This window comes from Hemicordylus capensis, chromosome 8, assembly GCF_027244095.1.
Source record: "Hemicordylus capensis ecotype Gifberg chromosome 8, rHemCap1.1.pri, whole genome shotgun sequence".
Lineage (NCBI taxonomy): Eukaryota > Metazoa > Chordata > Lepidosauria > Squamata > Cordylidae > Hemicordylus > Hemicordylus capensis.
In genome coordinates, this window is record NC_069664.1 from 8,526,051 (window position 1) to 8,546,035 (window position 19,985).

Genomic DNA, 19,985 nt, shown 5'->3' on the forward strand with positions numbered 1-19,985 from the left:
AGCCAGCTGATCAGACCTGCAGGTTTCCTTTGAATATTGTCAGGGGTCCTGTAACTGCATCCTGGCCGATGGACTCTGCCTTGTTTCACCATCTTTTCCCAATTGCCCAGGATAAAGAAGAAGTGGCTTTCCTTTCCAAAATCCCAGACCTTTCCAGTCGGGATGGGCATGCCACTGACGAAGAGAAACTGGCTTCTACATCCTCCAGTCAGAAGCCGGCTGAGTTGGAGGCGAAAGGTGAGCCCGAGGAAGACCTGGAGTACTTTGAATGTTCCAATGTTCCTGTGTCTGCCATAAATCATACGTTTTCATCCCCAGGAGAAGGTATGGAAGCATCTCCGTTTTCATTTTACCACTCTCTTGTCTAACGCTATAGATCTGGGGTTCCCAGGTACTGCTGGACTACAACTCCCATAATCCCTTGTGCCTTTGTGGCTGGGGGTGTTGGGAGTCGTAATTCAGCAGCATCTGGGGACTCAAGCTTGGAAACCACTGTTCTAGATCTTAAGGCATGTGTCTCAATTGCTTTTATTATATTTTTAAAGACTCTGATATAATCTATTTAAATTTTAAATATCCATATTACCAGATTGTTGGTATTAGTGCTTTCTAGGGCGGGGCAGGGGTAGGCAACTTTGGCGCTCCAGCTATTATTACTTTACAACTCCCATCATCCCCAGCCAATTGCGTCTGGGGATGATGGGAGTTGTAATTCAGCAGCAGCTGGAGAACCAAGGTTGTCTACTCCGGTTCTAGGGTCAAATCAGATGCGATGAGAAACATGTCATTGCATTTCTGTCTTGTAATTTGCTTTAAAAGAGCAGCCTGTGGGTGAGCTGGGTGGGGCTTGATCCATATTAGCACTGTGGCACAGGGTGCGGGGAGGAGATGTAACCCTTTCCCCCGTTAGCATTTTCCTGTCAAAAACCATGAACCCCCCCCCCCCATGGCTGTTGGTTCCATAAGGGAAGCTACTTTTTACACCATTGGGCTTTCTCCCAGGACAAAGAGCAGCTGGGGGCAGAATTTTCCCTGAATTTTCCCAGATATTTCCCAATATTTGGGAAATGGTGTGGGGAGAAAGGGTTATCACCAGCTCTCCCTGTCATCTCCACAGCAGGTGCTATGGAGATATGCTATGAAAGAAGAAAATACGATGACACATTTCTTGTCATAGGAGCCTATGAAATAGGAAACTGCCTTCTACTGAGTCAGACCATTGGTCTGTCTAGCTCTATATTGTCTACACTGACTGGCAGCAGCTCTCTAGGGTTTCAGGCAGGAGTCTCTCCTAGCCCTATCTGGAAATGCCAGGGAGTGAACCTGGAACCTTTGGCATACAGATGCTCTTCCCCGAGCTATGACCCCATCCCCACCTTACAGTGCTCACATGCAGTCACCCATCCAAATGCAAACCAAGGCAGACCCTGCTTAGCAAAGGGGACAGTCTTAGCAAAGGGGACCATTTTTTGTTGTACACTGCCCAGAGCCTTCAGATAGGGAGGTATAGAAATGTAATAAATTAAATAAGTCCACGAGCAGAGAACAAAGGCAGCATGTTGTTAGTCTTCAGTGTCTGGCATTTAAGGGTGTGCTGCCTCTTTGGGCCATTGTGGCTGTGGATGTTGGGAGCTGTAGTCCAACCACATCTCAGGACTCAAGACTGGAAACCCCTGCCTTAGGGGAGGCTGAAGTCTCTGCAGGCCGTTTCTCACTACCTCTGAATCTCTGTGCTGACTCGATTTGTCACATCACTGCCGCATTTTGCTTCTCTTTTCTCATTTAATTTTCAGCCCATGCATTTAAACATAATTAAAGTCGCGGGCACAGAGAGACATCTAATCAGCACCTGTGTTTTCCAGGGGCAGGCAACTAAACCAGCCTCCCAGAATATCTGCCGCAATTTGTTTCTTATTGCGTTGAAGTTGTTTCTCTTGGAGCACTGGAAAGAGCTGTGGATGTCTCATCCGGGTGGGGGAACAAAGCCCAGCATTTCGCGTATCTCTGCAACTGACAATAGTGGAGGCAGCTGATTAAGTCACGTTGGGTTCTCCGAGTTTATAGGAATGTAATGGAAAAGATTTTGTGTTTTCAAGCCAGAAGAGATCCTTAGGTCCCCCTTTTCTGTACCACCTGAGATAATTTCACTTGGCCTTGCATGAGGATAGTAAAGCATGAGCTTAGCACTGCATCATGTCAGGGAGTCAGGCTATTTAGTGGTTATTCAGTGGTATATTGCTGCTGAATATGGAGGCTCCACAAAGCCATTATGATTATCAGCTAGTGATGTACTCCTCAAATTTGTCCAAACCCCTTTTAAAGCCCTCTAAACTAGTGGTCACCATCACATCCTGTGGCAGTGAGTTCCATGAATTAACTGCATAAATCATGTCTCTCTTAACACTAGTGCTCATTTTGCAACTGTCCCTAACAGAGGGAGGAACTGGCATAAGATGTTTTAAGTCTCCCAGATTGTTTTAGCTGGGCCCAGGGATTCTCAGCCTTGGGTCCCCAGATGCTGTTGGACTACAGCTCCCATCATCCTCAGCCACCACGGCCAGAGGCTTCGCGTTCTCTCTGACACATTAGTTTTATATATACAAGGCTTTTTTCTTGTGTCTAGGAGCTTCGCTGCTTCTCCCTTCCTTCAGCAGGCAAAATTATTTATGCCAAGCAGATGGGAGGGGAGACAATTGTCCCCAGGCCCCAAGGATCTGGGGGGCACCCAAGGCTCCCCTTCGGACTCAGGAGGGAGGGAGGGACCCCTTGTCCCCTCCTGCACCCAGTAGGCGAGCAAAGGGCTCACCAGCTGGAAGTGACAGCAGTCCCATTCTCTGCACTGGCCCCGCCCCTTTGCAGATGACATCATACAAGGGGGTGTGGCTTGGGGGTACACACATGCTTTGCGCCCATAAAAGTACACCGGCGGGGGGGGATCTATTGGTCAGACTTTGTGCCCCAGCCCCGTAAAGCTCCCTGTGCCCCTGATTATTGCAGAATAGCAGTTTCCTGAGCCATTTTTGGAAGAGCAGTATATAAATCGAATGAATGAATGAATGAATAACGGGGGTTCCTCAGAAATGTTCCTAAAAGGCTGTTCCCGGCTGCCAGAATTCTGCAGTATGCAGCCACAAAGTAACATTGGATATATTCTGAGGAGGACCCCGCTCTCTGTTCAGAGGGGTGACAGTCAGCCCCCGTCCGCACAAGCGAGCACCTTAGAATATGTCCCAGCATCCTTTGCAGCAGGCAAGGCTTCCTGGAGCAAAAATAAAATCGATGCTGTCTGATCAGTTTTATTGTGATTTATTATTTTGGGGAGCAGTATTATACTGGCGGGGCCAGGATAAAAATTATTTTAAAGAGACCGTTTTAAAAATAGGAAGCCTGCCTTGAAAACAGAGAGGCGGAAGTCTCTATCCGTTCTTCCAAGATCTCTCCATGGCTGATCACAGGAAAACGGGGAGTCGTTTAAAGGCACTGACTCACCCCTGGCCTTGCTTGCAGCCGGAGAGGGTATCCATTTGCCCGGCAGATAAGAATAGAAGGGGACGTGTGGGCTTCTGGGCCCAGCTGGTGTGAGACTTCACATTCTTCTCATTCCGAGGGGAGAAACAGCTGCTGTTGACTGCCACATGCAGATATCAGTGGGGTGTGAGCTGGGGAGGGGAAGACCCTTTTCTGCCTTTTCGCACATGGAGGAATTTGTCTGACTCAAGAGACTCTGGTGCTGGAGGCAGAAAATTCAAACGGCAGCCCCCCTGTCTCGACTATCCCACGAATTAGCATCAGGTACAGTCCGCCAGGAATTGGGTCTGGCTTGTGCCCTGTGGCTTTGATCTGGTGGTCTCTCCTTTTTGTTTTCACCTCAAGTTATTGTTCTTTATTCATTATCTTTGTATCGATCAGGGATAGGCAACCGTGGCTCTCAAGTTGCAGTTGAACTACAGCTCCCATCATCCCCAGCCACAACGTGTGGCTGCGGATGATGGGAGTTAGGAACATTGGAAAGGCTGCCTTCTGCCGAGTCAAACTCTTGGTCTGTCTAGCTCGGTATTGTCTACCCAGACTGGCAGCGGCTTCTCCAAGGTTGCAGGCAGGAGTCTCTCTCGGCCCTTTCTTGGAGATGATGCCAGGGAGGGAACTTGGAACCTTCTGCATGCAAGCCTGCAGATATTCTTCCACTGAGCTTTGACCCAAGGGGAATATCGGCTGGTGCTCACACATGTAGTCTCCCCTTCAAATGCAAACCAGGGTGGACCCTGCTTAGCAAAGGGGACAGTTCATGCTTGCCTACCACAAGACCCGTTCTCCTCCTGAGTTGTACTTCAACAGCAGCTGGAGAGTAAGGTTCCCTACCTTGGTGTAGATAATGAGCCCTTCATGGAAAGAGCCCAGAGCAACATACCTAGTGTGTCCTCACAACAGCCCTGTGAGGCAGGCTAGTCTGAGAGGGAGACTAATTCAGGGCCGCCCAGGCAGCTTTATGGCTGAATTGGGATCCAAACCCAGGTCTTTCAGGTTCAGCACTTCATCTCTCAGCCATGCCACACTGCATCACTTTATTATTATTATTTATTTATTATTTATTCGGTTTCTATACCACCCTTCCAAAAATGGCTCAGGGCAGTTTACACAGAGAAATAACAAACAAATAAGATGGCTCCCTGTCCCCAAAGGGCTCACATTCTAAAACGAAACCTAAGATAGACACCAGCAACAGTCACTGGAGGGGTATTGTGCTGGGGGTGGATAGGGCCAGTTACTCTCCCCCTGCTAAATAAAGAGAATCACCATGTTAAAAGGTGCCCCTTTGCCCAGTTAGCAGGGCTTTACCTCCTGGTAGAGTCACCTCTAATCTTCCAGCTCACTCAGATTCATATTTGATGCCAAGGAGTGCTTCACACATCAGCCCAGATATGGAGGAAATGACACCCCAAACGAGACGACCATTTCCCCCTGGAGTACGGGACATCCCAGCTAATCTAGAACAGTTGGCAACGCTAGTCGGTTCACACATGCACACTCATCACTGGATAACTTGCCTGTAATGGACCAATTCATCACAGATCGACTAGCCCAGCTGGGCAGAATTTCTTTCTTGCCCAAAGTCTCTGCGATTGACAAGCTTTGCGTGGAGACTATTCATCCTCTCAGTTTCTGTTCGTCAGATGTGACGAAACAGAGTGATGAAACATCATCGTGGCATACATGCATGTGTGAACCATGGCAGGAAAAGCCCCGACACCCAACGGCATTAATGATGTGGGGGACAGGAGAATCTCCGGAGAGAGGCTTTCACTGGTGTGGATCATGCTGTGTCAGGGTGGATAACCTACATGTTCTCCTCCTCTAGGTCTCGATAAGGAGCCGTTGTGTAACCAGGCAGAGAGGAGTGAATCCATCAACGTCTTGGTAAGCAAGCGTGCTTTTCTGCCCTCCACTGGAAAATATTGAGCGGTCCCATGTGTGCGGCTTTGAAAAGTGCTTTCCGCCTTTCCCCCTCGTTAAGGTTGCAAAGTTGTGACCTCCTTTTGTCCTTGCTCGTTAATCTTGTATGTATGCGGGACTGTGCATGTGAAATGGCATGTGCAAAGTGTGACTTGGGAAACTGCCTCAAGGCTTTGGGGGATGAGGGAGATCCCTAAAATCTTAAGGTCCTCGGCATCACAAGGCATCACAAGGCCCTCTGCTGGCAGCTGGGCAAAACTGGCTCTGAGCTGGAATAGAAAATGTCTTGCAGAACCATAGCAGAATCACAGTTAGGGCTTGGTTCTGTGCAGCGTCCCTGAGCGCACATTCCTCCCTTCCCTTCCCACATGAGCTGACTGAACTTAAGAGAAAGCAAGGTTGTTGTGATGTCCAAACTGACCAGTTTTGATTTATTCCTTCCCAGGGTTGGGCTGAGCAGATTTAAGGCTTCTAGGAGCTGTCTCTGTGTGTGTCCGTGTGTGTGTGCGCGTGCGCGTGTAGGAGACTCCCAGCGGCCTGGGGACAAAGTTATTTGGGTTGCTTCCCGCGCGTCCCAGTGCCGAAGCCACACCCCCAACTTTCCAGCCACGCTGCCGTGCTTCTCCCTCTATTTACCTGGGGTGACGGCAGGCTGGCTTCTCGCCGTGCTGGCTTCTCTCCGGCCTGTGCGCCAGCCTCCCCATTGAGTAGGGAGAGTGTTGCATGCCGTGATGTCACAGCATGCGACACTCTGCAACAAGGGTAAATGGGAAATGGCGTTGGGCAGCGTGGGAGGGCGGGGGGGGGGCCCTTGTGGGCCCCTTGATCCTCCGGGCCCAGGGACATTTGCACCCCCTCGTCCAATGGACGCTGCACGCGCGTGTGTGCATGCGTGCCAGAGCCTTGGGAACTACCAGCACGCAGTGATGGCTTGGGGAGGCGGAGCCAGTCAGGAATGGCAGATGGTACAAAAATTACCCTCAACAGGATAAAGGGTTTTAACATCAAAATCCCTGCATTCTGGGAGAAGTTTGATGCAGCTCTGGGCGGGGGGGGGGGGGAAGCAAGACAGACTGCTGTGTGGGAGAAGAAACAGGAGAGAAATCAATGGGAACAACAACAGTAAAAGCAGCCTTGATCACTTGAAGAGGGAAAGGTTAAAAACAGTGCAACCATGCCCCCACCCCACTAGGAATATAGAAAGCTGCCATATACTGAGTCAGACCATTGGTCTATCTAGCTCAGTATTGTCTACCCAGACTGGCAGTGGCTTCTCCAAGGTTGCAGGCAGGAATCTCTCTCAGCCCTATCTTGGAGATGCCGCCAGGGAGAGAACTTGGAACCTTCTGCTCTTCCCAGAGTGGCTCCATCCCTTAAGGGGAATATCTTATAGTGCTCACACTTCTAGTCTCCCATTCATATGCAACCAGGATGGACGGACCCTGCTTAGCTAAGGGGACAAGTCATGCTTGCTGCCACAAGACCAGCTCTCCTACCCTACACTGCGCCAGCCAATCAGATTTGCAGCATTTAATTAATTAATTCTTGGCATTTCTATCCTGCTCCTCCTCCAAGGAGCCCAGAGCGTTGCACGTGGTTATGTTTCTGCTTCCTCACAACAACCCTGCACAGTCCAATTTGGCGGATGAGTGCAAGGTGCTGGGTTTGAGGGGCCCTGCAAACCAATTTGGATTCAATTCATCACCCCAGAACCCCTTGGCCATTCTTCGCTGGATGGGCCACCAAGTGAAAAGGGTAAAGGTCGGGGGCTGTCTTTTTCACCAGTCCTCCTTTCCACAGGGCAGTTCTGAGCTGTGCTCCTCCGAGAAGGCTCCTGGCGCGGAAAGCCCCCTGGATGCCATTTGCCTCAGTGAATCCGATAAGATGGCCGTTTTGACTTTGATCAGGGAGGAGGTAAGAGCCAGGCCAGCCTTTCACGCCTGGTGATGTGACCCTATCAAGACACCAACGATATAGGGCTCTTAGAGGTCTATGTGGGGAGCTGAGGGCAGGCTTTGGAGCTGAGAAGGACAGAAGGGGCAGGTCAGGAGTTCTCAAATGTGGGTCCCTAGAGGGTGTTGGACTACAACTCCCATCATCCCTAGCCACCATGGCTGAAGGTTGGGAACCCATAGGGTTGCCATGTCCCCCGGAATTTAGGGTAGCCCCCGGATTTTGGCTCCCACCCGGCTGCTAAATCCCACCCAGATTTACATGGATTTCAAATGCGCTGCCCAGATTTTACTCTGGATCCGATCACATGGGAGGGCAGAGAAGGAGAGGGAAGTATACAAGTCTGTCAAATAAATATATAAATAAAATGCAAATTAGTTGCTGCATAATTTGCCTAATATGCCAATTAGGCCACGCGGCTTTAGGAAGCTTGAATATAGCAACCCTAGAAACCTGGCTTTGGCTGGGCTTAGATATGGTTGTCCACATCTCCAGCCTTGTCATGGAAAGGTGGGCATGAACGTCAGTGTCAACCAATCATTTGAAGTCAATAAGTCCCTTAGAGTGTGTTATACCGAGTCAGACCCTTGGTCCATCGAGCCCAGTATTGTCTACACTGACTGGCAGTGGCTCGCCAAAGTCTCAGGCAGGGGTCTCTCTCGGCCCTACCCGGAGTGCCCGGAAGTAAACCTGAGACCTTCTGCATGCACGCAGATGCTCTAACCCTGCTAACTGAGCAAAGAGGCAACTTTTGAAAGTGGTGATTCTCTTTATTGAGCAGTTGGGGAGCAACTGGCCCTAACCAGCTGCAGCACAGCATCCTTCCAATGGCTGTTGCTGGTGTCTGTCTTAGGTTTCCGTTTTAGATTGTGAGCCCTTTGGGGACAGGGAGCCATGTTGTTTGTTTATTTATATCTATGAAAACTGCTTTACGAATACAATGAGTATTTATATACCGTTTTTCAACCAAAGTTCCCAAAGCGGTTTACATACAGAAATTAATTAAATGGCTGCCTGTCCCCAAAGAGTTCATAGTTGAAGAAACATAAGACCCCAACAACAGCCACTAGAGAGATGCTGTGCTGGGGTCGGATAGGGCCAGTTGCTCTCCCCCTGCTAAATAAAGAGAATCACCGCTTTTAAGAGGTGCCTCTTTGCTTTGAGAACTTTTGTATGAAAAGCGGCATATAAGTATTTCTCATATTTTGCCGTATCTACCACTACGCTGCAGCCCAACATAGCATCTCTCCAAAGGTAGTGGTTGGTGTCTACCTTATGTTTCTTTTTAGACTGTTAGCCTTTTGGGGACAAGGAACCATCTTATTTATTATTTTTTCCATATAAACCGCTTTGAGAACTTTTGTTGAAAAGCAGTATATAAATATCTAGTAGTAGTAGTAGTAGTAGTAGTGTTGTTGTCCTTTCCCAGAAAAAGACCTTGCAGAAGGTCCCAGCTTTGCTTCCTAGCAGCATCTCCAGATGGGTCTGGGAAGAGACACTCCAGCCTGAAACCTTAGAGAACTGCTGCCAGTCAGTGTAGCATACCCTGAGCCAGGTGGACCAATGACCTGGCTCAGTAGAAGGCAGCATCCTAAATAATATGTAGCCTTAAAGGAGCAGGCAGACTCTCTGCTCAAAATATGCCTCCTGCCTCATAATATCTCATTTTTAAAAATAAAACAAAATAAAACCAAACCTCCTCCCAGTAGCCTTATGTATTACCTCAGGAGAGGACAGGACTGTGACATGAAGGGCTAAAATCTGTGGTTCATCTCCGTGCCTTCTAGATAATCTCTAAAGAAATTGAAGCCAATGAATGGAAGCGGAAATACGAAGGGAGCCGGCAGGAGGTTTTGGAAATGAGGTAACCCCCCCTTGAGCAACTTTTAGCTGTTTTTGTTCTGTGTTTATTGAATGGTTTTTATCTTGTCGTTAAACACTCGCGGTCTTAGGACGAAGGGCAGCATATGACTATAAATAACAAATAAATAAACTCTAAATTTCCACTGATCCCAGGAAATGGTTGGAATAATTTCCATCTGGGATTTCAGCAGCTCAGCTGTGGGAAGTAGAACTGAGCCCTGCTGCCATCACTGACCGTGAAAGTTTTTCCACTCACATACATCCCAGTTAGTGGACTCTGAAACAAGGAGATGCTTTCTCCCATTTTCCTATTGTGCAGCTTATGGGAGGAGTTCTCAAGCTGGAGTCTGCAGATGTTGTTGGACTACAAATCCCGTCACCCCCAAAGACCATGGTAGTGGGGGATGAGAGTTGTCGTCCAGCAACATCTAGCAACCCAAATTGGAGTATTCCTAGCCTATGGGATGAGCCCGTTGGGTTAGGGGGAAACTGTACGCCATCCTCCCCACAACCTTGATCTAAGGACATGATTAGGGTTGGGCTGGGATTCCCTCTGATGCAGTGGATAGAGTGTAGAGTTGGGGTGGGGCAATCTGGGCTTGACCACTTCCTTAGCCATTAAGCTCACTGGGTGACCTCCTTGACTGGACCTGCCTCACAGGGTCGTTAGTAAACTGGTGGTTTTTGCACAGAAGCTAGGCAGGCATCTGTCAGGGATGTTGTAACATTTTGCTGGCGGACTAGAACGGGCCTTGATCAGGCCTTGGGAGAGAAAAAGGGAAAGGGAAGTACATCACTCAGTTGGAAAGAAATGGAATAAGGAAATGCATAGTAAATCTGTTTCTCTCCTAGATCAAGTCATGGAGGACAAGCCTTTAAATGGCTGCTAGTCTTTATTATTATTATTTTTACATTTTATATCCTGCTCTTCCTCCAAGGAGCCCAGAGCGGTGTACTACATACTTAGGTTTCTCCTCACAACAACCCAGTGAAGTAGGCTAGGCTGAGAGAAGTGACTGGCCCAGAGTCACCCAGCTAGTTTCATGGCTGAATGGGGATTTGAACTCGGGTCTCCCCAGTCCTAGTCCAGTACTCTAGCCACTATACCACGATGGATGGCTAGAAGCTTCCTCTAGGCTCAGAGGCAAGATGCCTCTAAATACCAGTTTCAGGGGAGCAACGCCAGGAGAGGGGGCACGCCTTCATCTCCTGCTTGTGCGCTTCCCAGAGTCATCTGATGGGCCACTGCGTGAGACAGGATGCTGGACTGGATAGCCTCAGGCCTGTTCCAGCAGGGCTGTTATATTCTTAAGCCTCTGAAAATGTACCATTTGCCTATCTATCTTGAAATAATAGATCGAATGGGCCCGAACAGTGAAATAAATGTGTGTGTAACTATTCTTAAGTGACCTTTAAGTGGCATTCGGAACCAGGGTGGTATCGCGGCTTGAATGGTCAGCACAGAAAAGGGAGACCTGGATTCTGTTATGGGTGACCCTGGGCTAGTCACCCTCTCAGCTTAGCCTACCTCGCAGGCTTGTTCTAAAGATAAATGTGGGGCCAGGAGAGGACTTCCATGAACACCACTTTGGAGGAAGGTTGGCATGGACAACTGTAATAAATGGGTGAATAATCAGGGGCGTAAGGACTATGGAGCCGTGGGAGACGATTGTCACTGGGGCCTGAGAAACCTGCCAAGGCACCCCCACACCCAGGCTGCCCCCTTGCCCCCCTTCCAACGAACAAAGCGCTTGCTGACTGGGAGCGCGAGGCACGCCCCCACCTCCCCAGCAGTGTTCCCTCTAGCAGAAAATCCCAGATGGTCTTGACTACAACTCCCAGCCTCCTCAGCCAAAGCCCACTGCAGCTAGGGATTCTGGGAGCTGTAGTCAACAGCATCTGGGATTCCTTCTTACAGGGAACACTGCTCTGCAATGAAATGCTGACTGTGGAGGGATGGGGGGAGGATCCGAATGGACCTTCTCCCAGGCAGTGGTCCCACCCCTTGAATCGGACATCAGGGGGACGTCAGGCAACTGTAATGAATGGGTGGATTCATGGGTGAATTCGCTGCCTCCTCGAGAAGGCAGGGAAAGGGGCTCTCAGTCAGTGATTCCACAAACCGCTGACTGGGGAAGGGAAGTTCTGTCGGGGCTGATGGGCCCCATCCTCGGCATTGGCCCCACCCCCTTGCATTAGACATCAGACACGGGGCGTGGCTTGGGCAATTGTAAAGCCTAGAGGGCGAGGGAGCCACGGCCAAGCTCACTGGGCCCCTATGAATAATAATATTCTTATTATTCTTATTATTCTTATTCAAATAATATTATTATTATAATTTGCAATTCCAAAACACCTCGAAGAGCACCTCAACACCATAGGGGCTGCAGAAATCACCACCAGCCAATAAAGCACCTTTACTGGGAACAGCCTATATTCTGCGACGATATCTATAATAATAACAGCAACAACACTGATAATAAAATCCAGCAATCCCAGGTCCTTGGGAAGGACTCGATGTCTGGGTAAAACAAACCAGTCAATAACACCTGTCTGACTGTGTAAACAATAAAAAATAATAATAATAAATAAATAAACCCACCAACAATATACCAGCCTATTTTGCCTATATCTTTGGGGAAATCCTGGAAGGGTTTCAGCCACGAAAGGGATGCTCAGGGAAGCATGCCTGAGTAATCTTTACATGCGTCTTACGATTAGGATTTGTGTAGAAGAGTAACGTTGGAAGTGACTCTTGAGTGCTGCCAGACTGGAAGTGGTTGAAAGGAAGTTGCTGGGAAAGGGGGAAATAGGAGAGTGATGTTCTCTGGAGAAAGAAGGAAGCTTTTTGAGCCTCATCCTGCTTTTTCCTCTCTCCTCTCTAGGAAGATTGTGGCTGAATATGAGAAGACGATTGCCCAAATGATAGGTAAGCAGCAGCTGAGTGTTTGATGATACTCACTTGGGAGTGACTTTGTGGGTGAGAAAGACCACCAGACTAGTGCCCTGCCCTTTTGCAGATCGACACCTCCCCATCCGAGGATCTTATGTAACCTATACTGGGGTGGGCAGAAGCTAGTTTGGTAGTAGATCTTTCTAGTAGATCTCCCAGTCGTTTGCAGTCACAAGAGCTTGTGGCTCCCCATGGCTTAACAGCAGCCACACCAAAAAGGCCAGCTTTATTTACCAAATGAGCCTGCTGTGATGGTCAGCTCCATCTAGGGGAACGAATGCTCCTTGTGATTCTTGACAGGCACTACACCCCTAGAGATGGAAAGCGGAGGATAGCATGGCGGGAATTTCAGCATCCAGTGGGTTATCATGCTTTGATTATCCTGACCGTCGGGCTTGTAGAGGCCAAGCTTGTAATGGTGTTTTAAAAATGCAAAAACTAGTATAAAATTTCATCAGTGTTATCGGAGGAATGGAAATGAGGATTGACAGGAATGTCCTCCAAAGATTTCTCCATGGAGAGTGTACAACAGTGTGTGTATTGTCATGCTAACCCTTTCCTCTGTGCAAAAATGGCTACAATTTTACCCTAATTGTTTCCACCCCCTTCTTTATCAGGAGGGTGGAAACACACCGAAAGCTGTAAGTCCATCAATGCTCTCACCTATTTTCCATCTCTTGGGAGAGTAGACATTGCCCAAAACCCCTATGCTGGTTTGTCCCCTAAGATGGTACCGATAGCCAAAATTTGTGGGCCAAGCTCATGGACTACTTAGAACAAAACCTTTTCGGAAGCTCAATACTGGGGAGCTTCTCTCACGTGCTGCTTTTAGCACGATGTGCCCAGTGGAAGGAGATGTGGGTCACAGGGCTAGGAGAAACCCCCAGCTGCCCCAGTGGACCCTGTGCCTCCCATTCCAGGCAAGCGTTAATGTGTCCTTTTGGCTTGCATTCGCAGAGGACGAACAGAGGACAACCATGACATCCCAGAAGAGTCTCCAGCAGCTCACGATGGAGAAGGAACAGGCGTTGTCGGACCTGAACTCGGTGGAGAGGTCCCTGTCTGACCTATTCAGGAGATACGAGAACCTGAAGGGGGTCCTTGAAGGCTTTAAGAAGGTCCTCTATCCTCCTCTGAGGGGCCTTTTCATTCTCTTAGCATCCCCATCCTGCCTCTTCTTTGCAGTGGAGGCACACTTAGTAACCTGCTCTCTGTAGCTTTTTATGCACATGGTTTCAGGCTCGCTCCCAAGCACCACTAGTTAAATGCCTTCAGCATATAGCAGAGCTGGAAATAAGATCTCTGCCTAAGGCTTTGGAGGGCCTGGGTTGTGAAGTACAGTTCTGAGAAAGAACTGGGTTCAAAGGTGAAAACCATTATATGTTTTGTGTAAAGTAACTAAGTGCCGAGAGAAATTTATATCATCAGCTTTGTAACCAAGCACGATTTCGGCCCTACTAATCAGTAGTGAAACAAACATACCTCAGATAAGATCTTTAATATTCTTCTAGTTTTGCTTTAAGTACATTAGACTGAGTGATTTCTGTAACAAACCCTCCTCTGTAACAAACCCTCCTCAGGTCTGTAAAGGCACGTTATCAGGGCAAAGGAGCCAACAGAGTTACAGAGGCTCCATCGTATAATTCAGGGATTCTCAACGTTGGGTCCACAGATGTTACTGGACTTCAACTCCCATAATCCCCAACCAAAGGCCACTGGGGCTGGGAATTATGGGAGTTGAAGTCCAATAACATCTGGGGACCCAACGTTGAGAATCCCTGATATAATTGGTGGCAGTGGAAATAGTACACTTATACAAGCCAAAGTAACATCTAAGGTGGAAAAAAACTGGGGGGAAAAAACCTTTACACACATCCCTGACTCAGACCAAGCGCCACAACCATATATTTCACATAACTGAGCAAAGATTCTCAGCATTCCAGATGCAGCATAGATCCAGTTATTTCTTCTGTCGTGGTTATAACTTTCCAAAAGCCATATGCTCAGGTGAAGAACATTCCCTTTAGACTGACATAGGAAGCTGCCATATACTGAGTTAGACCCTTGGTCCATCTAGCTCAGTATTGTCTACCCAGACTGGCAACGGCTTCTCCAAGGTTGCAGGCAGGAGTCTCTCTCAGTCCCGTCTTGGAGATGTGGCCAGGGAGGAGACTTAGAACCTTCTTATGCTCTACCCAGAGCAGTGCTCACACATCAAGTCTCCCATTCATATCAAACCAGGGCAGACTCTGCTTAGCTAAGGGGACAAGTCCTGCTTGCTGCCACAAGACCAGCTCTCCTCCTTGACAGTGACGTCAACACTTCTCCATTGCAGGCCTTGTGTCATTTCCACGAAGCAGTCCCAGTTATTAATTGCAGACCCCTCCGGGTGGCAGCTTGGAAGAAAAGCCAGTCCAAATCCAAGAACAAAACAAGGTCATGGATACACCAGTTAGCATATTGCAGCAGTGCTAAACCAGAAGCACCGAAAGGATACCCCCCAAAAGACCCTCAGTGGCAAAGGTGCTTATTTAACAACAGTGAAATTGAAATTGAAAAGCGAGTCTTGTAGATGGTTATTGTTAGTGTTGATCCATGTATGAGGCCTGGGCACTTTCCAGCCTAGACCCTGCAACGGGGTCACGACACATCTCTGAAGTGTGTTTCCCCACTTCCTGTGTCGTGACGCTGCAGTCCCGATGAAAGCGCCAGGGTGCCGTTCATATGTCGGTTGCCTTGTTTCGAATTTAATTGCTGCAACTTAGTGCTACGACGTAGTGTAAAAAAGGTGTTGTTTTTTCAGGTTGTTAATTTTAGCGAGACTGCTCTCCCTTCAGGTTTTATGTTTTGGAAGTGATTTGCCTAAATGGAGCATGAGAGCTGGTCTTGTGGTAGCAAGCATGGATTGTCCCCTTTGCTAAGCAGGGCCTGCTCTGGTTTGCATTTGAATGGGAGACTACATGTGAGTGCTGTAAGATATTCCCCTTAGGGGATGGGCCTCTTCTGGGAAGAGCACCTGCGTGCTTGCCTGCAGAAGGTTCCAAGTTCCCTCCCTTTGCATCTCTGGATAGGGCTGAGAGAGACTTCTTCCTGCAACCTTAGAGAAGCCGCTGCCAGTCTGTGTAGACAATACTGAGCTAGATGGACCAAGGGTCTGACTCGGTAGAAGGCAGCTCCCTATGTAGCACACACTGCAGAAGGAAGCCAGCATTAGCTGCACCTCTCCATGGGGTCTCTATGGCCCTGGGGATGGGTCCACAGCTTGGTGGTAGAGCATCTGCTTTGCATGCAGAAGGTCCCAGGTTCAGTCCCTGGCAGCCTCTCCAGGTAGAGCTGGGAGAAACTCCTGCCTGAAACCGTGGAGAGCTGCTGCCAGTCAGTGTAGACAGTATTGAGCCAGACGGAGCAATGGTCTCGTTCGGTATAAGCAATTTCCTATGTTCCTTTGTATATATGTGTGTAGGGTGTGACATGCCCTTCTGTGCCATTTCAAAGCCTCTATCTGAATGTGCCTCTGGTTGACACACTTCCTTTCTCTTCTGAATGAAGGGCAGGCTTGAGACTATGTGAGTCAGGACTAAGTCCCATTGAAATCAATGGGATTCGTTACGTCGCACTTGTTCCTAAGATGAACTTAGCCTGGATCCCGAAACTATTGAGCTTGTTCTCTTCTGCTGCTTGTTCTATAGAGACATCCGCGCCTCCCTCGTCCTCCCTTTGCTAAGCAAGTATCCAGGCCATCCCAGCCAATTCTATACCTCTTCTCTACTCTCTGACTCTAAGCCTGCCATCACATATAGCGTCGCCAGGTACTGTGCGGCTGCGATCAGCATTCGCCAGCCGATGACAGGCAGCGGGTCCTAGCAGCCTTAATCTGACTTTCGGTGACTCTGGGCAGGTCCTGCAATTGCGCACATGCCTCCCTTTTTACTGCTCCTTATAACCTTTAACTGGGCTGTTTCTCAATTTTATTACTCAGGATCTCGTATATCTCTGTCCTGTCGTCTTTTAACTCATGCATTTTTATTACTACTTCTACTTTTTAGGCGTTTAGACCCTCATGTTACTGGTGCATTATCTACTATTTTAAGTACTTTTTAGTATTAATATGTACTATTGTATATGTAGTCATTTTATCTAATCTCACTTTTAACATGTAACACTCTTATATTTTAACATTGGCTTCGTATTTTTAGTATTTGTATATGTATTATTTTATATGCAAGCATTTCATTTATCTAATCTTACTTTTACCATGTAATCACCCCTATACTTTATGCTGGTCTGAGACCGTAATAAAGATGATGATGATGATGATGAGCCTGGATCCTGCCCATTTAATGCAAGCCCTTCTGTAAACTTCTGTCTTCTAGAATGAAGATGCATTGAAAAAGTGTGCACAGGATTACCTCACTCGGGTCAAGCAAGAGGAGCAGAGATATCAGGCCTTGAAAATCCACGCAGAAGAGAAGTTGGACAAGTAAGAAATCCAAGTGTTCAGGGAATGATGAAGGGTTGGGGAAGGGGAAAGATTGAACTGTCTCTTCCTCCGGCCATATTTGCAAACGTAGGCTCACATTTTAGGACTGCAGCCATTTTTTTCTGCCGACGCGTATTATTTATGGTGGTGTGAGGAAGTGCAGTGTTCTTAGTCTCAAAGGCCCTGTAGAAGGCCACTTTTTATATCTCTCTCTGTCTCTTTCTCTCCCCCCACCCTGTGGCAGAGCCAATGAAGAAATTGCCCAGGTGCGTGCCAAGGCCAAAGCTGAGAGCGCAGCCCTCCATGCCGGGCTCCGAAAAGAACAAATGAAAGTGGACTCTCTAGAGCAAGCCCTCCAACAGAAGGTGAAGACCCTCTCCTCTCTCGCACTCTTCCTGCTGGAGAAAGAAGTGGTTGTCCAAATTCACCCTGTGTTGCTTTGCAGAATCAAAATAGTTGGGGAGGAGAGCTGGTTTGTGGTAGTGAGCATGCATTGTCCCCTTTGCCAAGCAGAGTTCGCCTTGGTTTGCATTTGGGTGGAGCGCTGTTTGCTATAAGATACTCAGGGGTAGAGCATCTGCTTTGCACGCAGAAGGTCCCAGGTTCAATCCCTGGCAGCATCTCCAGGTAAGATTGAGAAAATATTCTGCCTGGATGTCACTCAAGAGCAGACAACTTTATGTATGTATGTCTTATGTTTCCGTATCGCCCCATACAAAACGTTCTTGGGCTGTTCACAGTCTAAAAACCATTTAAAGGCTGACACCATTAAAACAATTTAAAATTTAAAAACACAAATAAAAACGCTAAAACCCAAAGCTGTAAAACTATAAACTAATAGTGGTGTGCCCAGACCGGTCCGGAGCCATGGAAAGGGCCTCCGGACCGGTCTGGAATTTGGCCGGTCCGGCAGCGGCAGGGAGTGTCACTTTAAGGGCAGGGGGGTAGTACTTACCCCTCCCGCCGCTCTTCCGCCTCCGGCGCTCGTCTTTAAACAAACATTTTTGGGGCGGCAGGGTTCCTCTCTGCCGCACACCGACGGCGACAACAGGTGTGTGCGTGCTGCGCCGGGCACATGCATAGTGCCAGCTTCTACTTACTTTAGAGCTTTGTAGCCAATGATGGGGGTGGGGCGGCAGAGAGGAACCCTGCCGCCCCAAAAACGTTTGTTTAAAGACAAGCGCCGGAGGGGGAAGAGCGACGGGAGGGGTAAGTACTACCCCCCCGCCCTTAAAGTGACACTCTCCCCAGTGCCGGACCATGCCTCCGTGGTTCCGTGCACACCCCTATAAACTAAAAGCCTGGCTAAACAGGTATGTTTTCAGGTCTTCTTTAAAAACATTCAGAGAAAGGGAAGCAGTCATTTCATTAGGAAGCGCATTCCAGAGTCCCTGGGCAACTCTAGAAAAGGACCGTTTCCTAGTTGACACCAACCGAGCTGGTGGCAACCACAACCAGACCTCCTCAGATGATCTTAAGAGGCAGTTGGTGAAGAAGAAGGTGTTCTCTTAAGTTCTCTTGGACCCAAGCCATTTAGGGCTTTATAGGTAATGACCAGCACTTTGTGTTTTGCCCAGATACCTATTGGCAGCCAGTGTAGTTCTTTTTAAATGGGTGTAATATGATTTCTTTGGACAACCCCGGAGAACAATCTGGCTGCTACATTCTGTACTAACTGTAGTTTCCAAACTACATACAAAGGCAGAGGCGTACAAAGGCGCTCTACACAGAGCGCATTGCAGTAGTCAAGTCTGGATGTCTCATCTCATTGAGCTAGATGGACCAATGGTCTTATTCAGAAGATTCCTAATTGGGGATGGGGCCATAGCTCAATGGTAGAGCATCTGCTGAGCATGGAGAAGGCCCCAAATTCAGTCCCTGGCAGCATCTCCAGGTAGGGCTGGGAGAGACTCCTGCCTGCAGTCTTGGAGAAGCTGCTGCCAGTCAGTGTAGACAATACTGAGCTAGATGGACCAAGGGCCTGACTCTGTAGAGGGCAACTTCTTATGTCCCTATTTGTGTGTCTTCAGGAAAGGGAATCTTTCCTGGCTTGGGCTGTGCTGGCGATTTCCTGAGCTGTCCTGCGAATGGGACTATTGCTCAGTGGTAGGGAGCATCTGTTTTGCATGCAGAATGTCCCCGGTTCAATCCCAGGCATTTCCAGATAGGGCTGGAAAAGACTCCTGTCTGAAACCTTGGAGAGCTGCTGCCAGTCAGTGTAGACAATCCTGAGCTAGATGGACCAAAGGTCTGACTCAGTATAAGACAGCTTCCTATGACCCTAGAGTGGAGAAGGGCTCTGAACAGGGCCAGTTCACCAAATATTGAATATGGTGCCACTTAGAACATCTATAACTTGAGATATACTAGACAAAACCCAGGAACCTCAAGATCCCTTACGTTATGTCATCAGGACATAACTTAAGATCCCAAGGTGCCTTAGGTTATGTCATCTCTTCAAAATGGTCAGCGAAATGCCATGTACATTGATTGTTCAATTTTCAGTATTCTTCAGAAGATATTTTAGCTAGCATCTTAATTACTGGATCCCTACTATAGGGTGAAACAGTACAAAAGTTATTGCACAAAGATTGCAATCATTAAGAGACGCCATTGTATCATGAAGCCCTTATTAGATCCTGCAAACTTAAAGCTTGCTTTATAAAACGCTCTGGTGGTATTGTTGTTTTAATGGAAGTTTCCTAAGGCTGTTGCTTGTCTGCCTATTATACTGGCCAAATCATCTCCATGTTTTTGTAGCTAGGCTTTGCAGCTGCAATGTAATGGAAGGTTTCTCAACACCTGATTACCTGCTACCTGATTCTTCTCCGTGGTCTCTGTGCATCATGTGTGGGATTCGCGCCTGCTCAGAAACCAGCTTTGGAACCTTCTAAAGATGTAAAGATAATGCTTTGGGTGGGAGCCCCACCCCATTTGTGTATCCATCCCCCGGCCATCCTCAGGGGAGGAGATAAACATACCCTGCTCTACACCTGGGCCTACTGCCAAACATGTGATCTTTCAATCTCTAGAAGGTTCCAAAGCTGGTTTCTGCACAGACGTGTCAATGCACACCAGACCCCTCGAAGAAACACAGTTCTAGGTAAGCAACCTGTTTGAACCTCTTGCATTTATTTTTGTCTTAAAGAACCAGGAAATTGAAGAGCTGACGAAGATTTGCGATGAGCTGATTGCCAAGTTGGGAAAGATTGGCTGACCAAAGCTCCGTTGTCCAGAGCGCCAAGCTCAGCTGCTTCCTATTGTCTATTAATGTCTTCAAGTGAG

At 48.2% G+C, this 19,985-nt stretch overlaps 1 protein-coding gene across 8 annotated transcripts in view; it reads left to right on the plus strand.

The window, feature by feature from the left end:
• The window catches only part of TACC1 (transforming acidic coiled-coil containing protein 1), an 85,766-nt gene extending 65,781 nt beyond the window's left edge, over positions 1 to 19,985 (plus strand). For 4 of the 8 annotated variants that reach the window (XM_053269531.1, XM_053269527.1, XM_053269524.1 and 1 more), the window contains 9 exons: positions 111 to 324; positions 5,357 to 5,415; positions 7,252 to 7,365; positions 9,192 to 9,268; positions 12,153 to 12,196; positions 13,178 to 13,338; positions 16,594 to 16,700; positions 16,945 to 17,065; positions 19,849 to 19,985. In XM_053269531.1, the coding sequence (XP_053125506.1) occupies positions 111 to 324; positions 5,357 to 5,415; positions 7,252 to 7,365; positions 9,192 to 9,268; positions 12,153 to 12,196; positions 13,178 to 13,338; positions 16,594 to 16,700; positions 16,945 to 17,065; positions 19,849 to 19,917 (966 nt within the window). In that variant the 3' untranslated portion in view covers positions 19,918 to 19,985. The remainder of the gene's footprint in view (positions 1 to 110; positions 325 to 5,356; positions 5,416 to 7,251; positions 7,366 to 9,191; positions 9,269 to 12,152; positions 12,197 to 13,177; positions 13,339 to 16,593; positions 16,701 to 16,944; positions 17,066 to 19,848) is intronic. The other 4 variants (XM_053269526.1, XM_053269529.1, XM_053269528.1 and 1 more) reach the window with 3 other exon arrangements.